The sequence below is a fragment of the Labeo rohita genome, chromosome 22 (assembly GCF_022985175.1).
Source record: "Labeo rohita strain BAU-BD-2019 chromosome 22, IGBB_LRoh.1.0, whole genome shotgun sequence".
Taxonomy (NCBI): Eukaryota; Metazoa; Chordata; class Actinopteri; order Cypriniformes; family Cyprinidae; genus Labeo; species Labeo rohita.
Window position 1 is genome coordinate 45,490,055 of NC_066890.1, and position 9,541 is coordinate 45,499,595.

The following is a 9,541-nucleotide window of genomic DNA, read 5'->3' on the forward strand; positions in this document are numbered from 1 at the left end:
ATTGGCTTAAGATTTTGTCTTCTTGGCCCTCAACTGCATGTTGTTTAGACATGTCAAAGATAATGAAACCACATTAAGGATGCAACATGTTTCATAAAATCGGCCATTAAAGCTATCTCAAACGGAAGAAAATGATTAACGCGCTTGTTTTGTTCTGTTTATGTTTTGTTCCTCTAATTGGTGAGTAATACATATTAGACTTCTCTGTACAGAGTTGCTCTCTGTAGCATTTAAAGCATTTAGAATATTCACATATTTACATTATCTAATCTTGTTGTCCAGGGGTGTTTGCTGTTGATGAAATCGTGTCAGCGATGGAAGCAGATTCATTCACTCTACTCTTGTACTCTTGTACAGCAATAATAAACATTCTGGTCACTTTTTTCTTTCTGCCTCAACATTTATTTTTAAATATTTCTATTATTTAGTTCAGTATAATAGTTTGATGGCAGTCTGATGCCATTTACATAACAGTTTAAAAAGGTAGGTGAAAGAAATGAACCACTTCTATCAATAAGACATGTTAACATCTTAGCCACTTAGGTCTTGGGTGATTTCAGTGACTTAGAATCTGTTACAATCTGACACCATATAATAGTTGTAGATATGACATGATGATATATATAATATACACTATATGGTGACAAATACCTGTGGCTCAATAATTATACAGAAAAACTATAAAGTATTTTTCAGTAACACCACATGTCCTTTAAGAATTTAAATCATTTTAATATATATGCTCATTCATATACAATGAAAGAATGAAAGAATAATCTTTTGAAAATACTTGGGTCTCAAAGTAATAACTACAGCTTACACTTACAGGATTTCAAATTCACATCTGAACAGGAAAAAAGGGTCAGATTTACTTGATAAAACAAATTACTTTCAGACTATGATTTTTACAATGTTCCCCTTTGTTCTAGTAGTCTAACATGAGGCAAAAAAAAGCCTGATTTATGACAAATATTTAAAACAAAAAAATAAAAATAAAACAAATATCATACTTAAAAAAAAATCCACATTACACTGGAAAAAAGAATAAAGATGAATTTTAATTACACTGATCAGTAAGGCATGCAAAGCCCATGTTTATATTGTTATAGTGATTATAACTGTTGTGGTTTCCACTGATTCTCCTCATTGTCCATGCAGATCCTGAGATTGATTCACTTTATATTCACTGAAACCTGTTATAAAACACAGAACAATTTCCAGTAAAAACAATCATTTAGAAGTTGATAAATAAATAATATGTTTTAACACATGTTTTACATATTGTGGAGAAGGTGTGATTTGTGATAGTTTAATTTGATGGGAATTTATAATTATTTGATCGATTACTAGATTTACTTAATGAATCCACATCATACGCAAATACACACAAACATGCTGAAAATGCTCTAAATAATATTATATTTAATTAATATTATATCTGCAGTAACTGTGAGAGTTTTCTATACCGACAGACAGAAATGCAGCTAACAGTAGTTCAGTATATGATAATCTTCTGTTATTCTTTCAACAGTATTCATACTTTAATAAAATTAGAAATTTTGTCAAATACAACTTGTGGATACAAAAAAAAAAAAAAAAACCTTCACAACTTGTTCATACTTCTTTATGTCTTTTAAAGAATAAATCATTTTATATTTGTCTCTTGCTGTACATGTATGTAATACTTACACCTTTGTTTATACTTGCAGCAAAAACAAAAACAGTTAGAGCCCAAACCACCAGACCAATACCAGCACTACATATCCCTGATGCAGCACCTGATGTTTCTGTAATGATAACGAGAGATGGTCATTAGTGTGAATGTGTGTGATCTATTAAAACACTATGAACATTAACACTATTTAGCCTTAATGTTCACAGAAAACAGATAAATAAGACCTTGCTAGAACGATGTAAAGCACTCACCACTGACAGTGACACTGAAGCTCTTCTCTATGGTATATGTATGTTTGATTATCTTTAGCTGATAAAGTCCAGAAGCTTCAGTGCCTATGTTTTTGATGGTGAGATCTCCAGTTTTAATACTGAGTTGCAGTTTGTCTGTAAATTTTGTGTCATCTTCATTATATAATAGAATTTTGTTCACTCTGTCGGTTTTTACTACAGAAGACTTTTGAGGTCCAAACGTCCACTCGATCACATCATCTTCTGGTATATCAGTAATGCGAGTGTGTAGAATGACAGACTGTCCCTCAATCACTGATAGTGACTTCACTCCATCTGTCTCAACACTAAACGCACCTGGAGACAAAACATGAAAAAAAGACATTAAAGTTCTGAAGTGCAAGTAATTTCAGTACAGATACAACTGAGAACATCTAGTCTAAAACAAGAGGAACAACAAATCACAGAGTGAATAAAGAACCAACATATGATGGAGAAATGGAACATCAGTGATTTACCAATTTGTGGAATTGCTGAAAGCACAAACAACACAACAGTCCAAAACCTACTATTTTGCCATAGCTTCACATCAAGCAAGTGGGCAGTCAGTCATCCAAAGTGATTTAAAATCCATGTAATGGTTTCCTGTTGAGGTATCCTCACTCCTAACTCAATATAACAGTGTTACTAGCCATAAACTGTGGCCACTGTGTCACACTAGCATTTAAACATGTTTACATATGAGACGGTGTCTGGCAGCAGTCGCCTGGGTAAGCTAGCTATGTAGACCAATTTACAATTAAAATGAACACTGGTAAGGTTTTAGCCAACCAATGGACCTGGCTTTAGCTTGCAGATTGGTGTGGGCTGCACCTGGGGTTGCATGTGTCATTTAACCCCATATCTGCTCTCATTGACTCAGTCATCTTTGAAACACATAAATGGTAGGATATAGGATATGATTGAAAATATGTTCATAGTTTGTGGAGGACTGAGCAGAAAAAAGTTATAGGGAATCAGCACTCAATAAATATTTTTTAATGCATTTCATTCGTAATTCATTCACATTAACACATTTTTGTTAAATGTTATTAAGTCATATTTCATAACCCTTAAGACCAGCTCAGTGTAAGTTAGCAAAATTATATTTTGTAGCCATTTTTTTTTCAACGCCAAGTGTTATAATGAAGACATATTCACAGATTTATTTGACAGATGTCACACAGTTAAACTGGTCAGCTTTTCATTAATTACATAACAAAAATGTTCTGCAAGCTGCAGAATCTCTAAATAGAGACCATATATAACAGAAGTTTACCGACTTGTATTTTACAAACTAAAAACGTATCGTTTTACTACTTATGTGTATTTAAATGTCAGGAACCTAAAATAATTTGAAAAAACAAAATAGTTGTGATAATATAACAAGCGCTCAGCGCGTCCAATCTGGCTCCGCGCCAGCCAAAGTGGAAAAGTTTACTATAATTTAATTAAGTTGGCTGACCAAGTTTTATTTATTTATTTATTTATTTACTTACTTACTTACTTACTTACTTATTATAGTGTACTAGGGTCATGTGTTTTCTGTCGCCTACAAGTTTTTTTTTTTTTTTTTTTTTCACAGCTCAAAAAGCGAATTATAGTGAGCCATATCACAATACAAATTGCTATTGGTAAAATGTTAAAATAAATAAATAAATATAAAAAAATTAACATTTTAATGCATAAATTCTCAATATCATTAGGCCTAAATAAATACTGCTTGCTTATCCTGTATCTTAAACATTACAGTTTGGTTTAATTTAACCCTTTGACGTGTAGGATCACCGGTGTGATTAGAACGTTCAGGGCATCACGTGATCCGCTGCTAAATTCAAATCTTCATTCGCGCTTTGGCTGGCGCTAAACCATATCAGACCCTCTGATCTCCTGTCATATTAGCAGAACTATTCCGTGTTTTCAACCATATAATGCTTATTTTAGGTTCCAGATATTGAAATCCACATAAGTACTAGCAAAACCATGCATTTATAGTTTGTAAAAATACAGACCAATGTCTATGGAAGCTGCAATACTGATCCTACAAATATAATCTGACGGCATGTTTCATTAATAGTATATACACATTGTATAGGTAACTATAAAGTTTAATCTGCTCTTCTCCCAGTTCACCGGAGATTTACTTTAATGTCTTTCGGGAGGAGAGGATCGGAATATCAGATATTTAACAATAAAATTTTAATTATTAGAATCTACTCACCACCAACAGCAATATGGAATTTTCTGTGCAAGACCATGCTGATGGTGTTGATCTCCACTTTATAAACTCCAGACTGATCGCTTCGGATGTTGCTGATGACGAGGTCACGGGTCTGATCGTTCAGACGAATGTTTCTCCATCTTGCATCATCAGGGCCATTTAAGTGAGCAAAAGGGATGACTTGATCTTCAAGCTTCCACAGTATCTGATCATCTCTTTTTATATTAGTAATACTGGTATGTAGAGTGACAGTATCTCCCTCCATCACTGACAAAGACTCCACATCATCTGTCTCAACAACAAACACATGAGGAGAACAAACAAAAGTTTAAAACAAAGATTGATTTCCACACAACCACACTTTAAAGAGGAGTCTAAAACCTGAGACTGAAAAGTTTAATAGACTTTCCTCCTATAAAGTTATTTTTCTGTTTTAAGAATACATTGGAACTTCAAATGCATTTCAGATTTCCTAAAAGTATAGCCACATGTGGTTACAGGAAAGTATGATTTAAATACAATAGGAAAGACAAACTGAACAAACTGTAATTCAATACAAAACTAATTTTGTATCATTTTGAGACAAGACATCTGATTTGGTCATAAACATCTTTGTTTTTTTTTTTTCTTATAAAGCTGACATAAAAATATCAAACCTCTTCAGATAATGTTAAGTAATTGTAAAATGAATAATTGTCATTAGTGACATTTTGCACTGTATTAGCAATAGCATATTATACTCATTTTTGCCAGTTGCTGCTGTTGTAACTATTCAATTAATAATAATAATAATAATAATAATAATAATAGCTTAACCCATCATGTTAAAACTTGTAATCATTCCACATCATCTAAACTGTGCACAGGCGATTGACATGAGTTACTCACCACGGACAGTGACTTGGAATGTCTTCAATTTTGCATCTGTGCTCTTGATGTCTACACTATAATGTCCAACATGTTCAGTTTTGATGTTTGTGATGGTCAGAGATCCAGTCTGTTTGTCCAGCTTGAGTCTGTCTTTGAATATCGCACCAGGGCCATCATTCGTAGAGGGATTTCCTCCATCTGCTTCATTCATTTTAGCTATGATTTCATTACCGAACTTCCATATTATCTTACTGTCCTTCGGTATTTCAGTAACATCAGTACGTAGAGTGACAGAATCTCCCACCATCACTGACACTGACACTTCATCTGCATCAACACCAAACACAGCTGAAGAACAAACAGAAACAATTTTGTTAAATAATATTGTAGTATTGTAATCGTATATAATACTGTAATATCTGTGCTGTAATTACTGCATATTAATGAAAGCAATTTCTTTATTGTTTGTGTACAGTTGTATTCCTGTATTGGTACTGGGAAATGACAATATTATTATATTTGACAATAGCTCTCTAATTTGGGGGTTTGCTGTGGCATAAATATTCTTAACAAGTAAATCTTGCAAAAACATCTAAAAACAAGTAAAACCCATCCTAGGTAGACCTATGTTACAAGGACAGGTTGCAACAATAAGCCTAGCCATAATTATGACCTTGATATTAGTTTATGGCAAATAGTACTTTTATTAGAGGTATAACCGCACCCTATGAGACTGACATTAACAAGTCTAAAGTCCAATGGAGAGAGACTGACTGACTGATTGAGAAAATGAATTATTTCTGTTTTTTCTGTTTTGTTTCATTAAAATAGTACATGCGTTCGTGTTGCAGCCAGTTTTCATGCAAAATAATAAGGCTCGAAATATTATAGGCCGTCAGCGCCCTCTAATGTTCAATACTAAACACACACGTGCACAAACAACTTACTCTCAAAATCCCTTTACAATGTTGCTGTCGTCTGTTATTATTCGCAGTGTGATTTATCAGAACTTCTATGTATAGAAAAATGATTCATGTTTGTTTAAAAAACACACGATAGTCTATTAAAAATTATATTGAAAACAGTTGTTTAAATTATAAAAAAAAAAAAAAAAAAACAATTGTTACTCACCGTTCACGAGTAATAAAACCCAAAAAGGGAAGATATTGTTCCTCATAGTGATGTTGTTTCTGACCGCGTCTAAACTACAACAGCACTGATTCAGCGTACTGATGATGGAGTCTTATCAAACCTTCCTAGTCACGTGGTTTTCTTGAGAAAGCGGGTGTGTCACATCATAATATTTCAAAATATTCCAAAACATTTCAAAAGTGAGATGCTTGTTTATTCGAGGTTTGTCATCTTCTGCATAATCTTAGTCAGTAACATAATAAATGTTGAACGCTTTGTTGAAATTTCTGTGGAAGCAAGTTATAAACACTGGTTACTATCTTATAAAAATAAAATTCACGGAAGGGATATAAAACTGAATGTGAAATTGTTTTTTATACAATTACACTCAGTCGCACACTTCACAGAAGAATGCAGACTTAAAGAGTACTTGTTTATTTTCCCCTGATTGGCTGAGGACATTTTTTATGACATTATCTGAAACAGTATTTATTAAAAACATTGATTCTGTCGTGTTTCATGAAATCGACCAAATTTTTTTCAGACATTAACGGATCAGCCACTGAACGGATTTGTCTCAAACAGTTGAAGAAAATGATTCACAGGCTTTTGTTCTGTTTATGTTTTTTCATCTGATCGGTGAGTAGGCCTAAATATATTTATGGCCTCAGTGTTAGTATAGATCAGCTAATGTTGTTTAAAACATTTAACGATTAAGGGTTTAAATTATTTAAATATTTAAGTTGACGTTAACATTTACATTTAATTTTGATCTCTAGACGCTGAAACAGATGAGATCGTGTCAGCGATGGAGGGAGGTTCTTTCACTCTCCATACTGGTTTTACTGAAATACAGCATGATCATGAGATCGAGTGGCGCTTTGGATCGAGCAGAACTCTTATAAACACAGCAGGGAAGAGGAACCTTCTTCCGAAATTCAAAGACAGAGTGCAGATCCAAAGACAGACTGGAGATCTCACCATCACAAACATCACTAATGAACACACTGGAGTTTATGAACTAAGCATCGATTTCGGACAAAGAGAGTTGCAAAAAAAATTCATTGTCACTGTTTATGGTGAGTATTACAGATGTAAACAGTACTTCATTTTATATTTACGTTTTATATTTATGTTTTTTTTTTTTTTATTTACTCTCCAGCTCCTGTGCCTGTTCCTGTCATCACCAGATACTCTCCTGAATGTTCATCATTATCATCAGCAAAATCGTCCAAAAGTGTGCTGCTGTGTTCAGTGTTGAATGTGAGTCATGTGACTCTCTCCTGGTACAAAGGAAACAGTTTATTGTCCAACATCAGTGTGTCTGATCTCAGTATCAGTCTCTCTCTACCTCTGGAGGTGGAATATAAGGATGAAAACACCTACAGCTGTGTAGTGAACAATCCCGTCAGCACCCAGACCAAACATTTGGACTTTGATCAGCTCTGTCAGACATGTTCAGGTAGACCAGTGGTGATATCAGTGTTTCTTCACATTGATACCTTAAATACCAGTACCTGATACTTTAAAACAGTAAGAGTACACATGTCAATGTCTGTTTGAAAGAGTTTGTATAATGCAGTTTTTTAAGAAGTGCCTACTTCTTTCTACAGACTAAGACATCAGGAGTCAAAAAGAGCTGTAATCTGATTGGTCGTGTCTGCTGTGGTGGGAGTGACAGCTGTTGCTGTACTGGTGTATGACATCAGATAGAGAAGATTTGAACTGGAGAGGAAAACTATGTTCAACAAACATTAAAAATGTGTTTCATTTGGATGATGTGTTTTTATAAGTTGCATATTTGGCATAATTTGTTAAACAGTTGTCATGAAAAATTAATGATTTTTATGCATGTTTAGCTCAATTTTTGTGGACTAAATAAATAGCTAAAAAAGAGGCAAAAGTAAGAACACACACACACAAAACTGCATGCTTTTCATGCACACACATATAAATGTGAATATTTGTCTGAGCTTGAAGCCCTTCCTACATGAATCTCATCCCGTCAAAGCGACTTTACTTTGGGATAAAAACTATCTAGTCTATTCAGTTTGCACATACTTTTGAGACTCTAGCAACTCCATTTCTGAGTCAAAGCGAAACCTGCTCTGGTTTGAGTTTAACTGGCAGACTAATCATATAATTGTGGGTTCTGCTAAGGGGACAAACATCTTGTTCCTGTTCACTGCTGCATGTGTGCAGTTAATTTATGGGTAATGGCCAAGATATTATTTTCCTTTAAGACAGATTTTCACTCTACACAAAACAGATACATTATAGAACAAAGCAGTGAACCCATAAACAGTTAGATTTGATTTTTATCAAACAAAATTCAAGCACTTTGTATGTCCTTGATGATCCCTTCCCTACTGCTACCTGTGTGCCCGGAATCTCTATTCAGTAAAATCACTATTAAATATGTCATGGAAACAAAGCTTGCTTCTGGGTTGTTATTTTATGGTGTTATAAAAGGCTTTATAAAAGGATATAAAGTGAGATACAAAACTGAACTATGACACCAGATGCATTCATACATGGAAGCGTGCAGACTGAAAGAGTTGTTGTTTTTTGCCTGATTGGCAAAAACTGGTTTTATCGGGTTGACTTAATGCAAGTTACTTAGACATAGTATTTAAAAAATTAAACAATGTTTAATGGGATTCTGTAGTGGTTCATGAAATCAACCTCAGTTTTTCATTGGCTGCATGATCAAAAGATTTGTTCACCTCTTTTAAAAACACTTTCTATCTATGAATAAATTACCTCTGTTTATAAAATGTAATTTTATATGCACCATGCTTATTTTTGTTTTATTAGTAACATCAACCATAAGAAAGAAAAATCTTTTAAAATATGTTAAGTTAGTTGGGCAATAACTATGATTTTTGTTTAATAAATTAATTTAGCAAATAACATTTTCAATTTCTATGCTGCTCATAAATGACTGATTTTCTGTTCATTCTGCACTTTACTTGCTAAGACACTAAACCCCTCTCTCTTAACCAAATTCTCAATAGCCTAAATCAATCAACTCTTTATGCAAAACCTTCAGGCAGTTCAGGCAGTTAGACACTGCTTGCAAATCCCATGCACTCTTTTTGCAAAATTTGTGATGCAAAACCTTAAACACAAGTAAGCAAAAGTTAAGCACAACTGCAACACGGCTGTCATCATTTAGACACAAAAAATTTCAATTGTTCACACTTGTTTTTTTAAATAACATGCAATCAGAATGTACAAAATATAAGTACATCCACTGAGCATTGCAGTGTTTTTTTTTCTGTCCTTCTCATATTTATGTAAATAAATGCCTAAATGTCTTCTATGGATCAGTTGTACCAATCACAAATAAGCAGGCACTAATCAGCGACAACA

The 9,541-nt window shown here is 33.6% G+C and overlaps 2 protein-coding genes across 3 annotated transcripts; one reads left to right on the forward strand and one right to left on the reverse strand.

Moving 5' to 3' along the window:
* Positions 1–897: 897 nt before the first annotated feature.
* LOC127154168 (uncharacterized) lies at positions 898–6,318 on the reverse strand. The gene is made up of 6 exons (XM_051095574.1): positions 6,167–6,318; positions 5,054–5,383; positions 4,166–4,453; positions 1,927–2,262; positions 1,690–1,787; positions 898–1,193 (listed from the first exon to the last, which is right to left on the reverse strand). Exons 1-6 carry the CDS (start codon positions 6,210–6,212, stop codon positions 1,173–1,175), a joined length of 1,119 nt encoding a protein of 372 aa, XP_050951531.1. The 5' UTR covers positions 6,213–6,318; the 3' UTR covers positions 898–1,172.
* Positions 6,319–6,675: 357 nt separating this feature from the next.
* On the forward strand, positions 6,676–8,958 carry LOC127154180 (CD48 antigen-like). Of its 2 annotated transcripts, none has more exons than XM_051095587.1 (4): positions 6,676–6,805; positions 6,946–7,245; positions 7,329–7,628; positions 7,780–8,958. In XM_051095587.1, the coding sequence occupies exons 1-4, from the start codon at positions 6,787–6,789 to the stop codon at positions 7,782–7,784; spliced, it is 624 nt and encodes a 207-aa protein (XP_050951544.1). In that variant the 5' UTR covers positions 6,676–6,786; the 3' UTR covers positions 7,785–8,958. The 2 variants fall into 2 exon arrangements, with proteins under 2 accessions (XP_050951544.1, XP_050951545.1); XM_051095588.1 differs by having other exon boundaries at positions 6,676–6,771; positions 7,780–8,957.
* The last annotated feature ends 583 nt before the right edge of the window (positions 8,959–9,541 follow it).

What these genes read in the sequence shown, in the direction of transcription:
- LOC127154168 (XM_051095574.1), bottom strand. Translation starts at nt 6,212, where the DNA reads ATGAGGAACAATATCTTCCCTTTTTGGGTTTTATTACTCGTGAACG. An exon ending in ATTCCAAGTCACTGTCCGTG is followed by an intron (nt 4,454 to 5,053) that starts GTGAGTAACTCA and finishes TTGTTGAGACAG; the next exon opens with ATGATGTGGAGTCTTTGTCA. An exon ending in CTGCAAGTATAAACAAAGGT is followed by an intron (nt 1,194 to 1,689) that starts GTAAGTATTACA and finishes GTTTTATAACAG; the next exon opens with GTTTCAGTGAATATAAAGTG.
- LOC127154180 (XM_051095587.1), top strand. An exon ending in ATTCATTGTCACTGTTTATG is followed by an intron (nt 7,246 to 7,328) that starts GTGAGTATTACA and finishes TTTACTCTCCAG; the next exon opens with CTCCTGTGCCTGTTCCTGTC.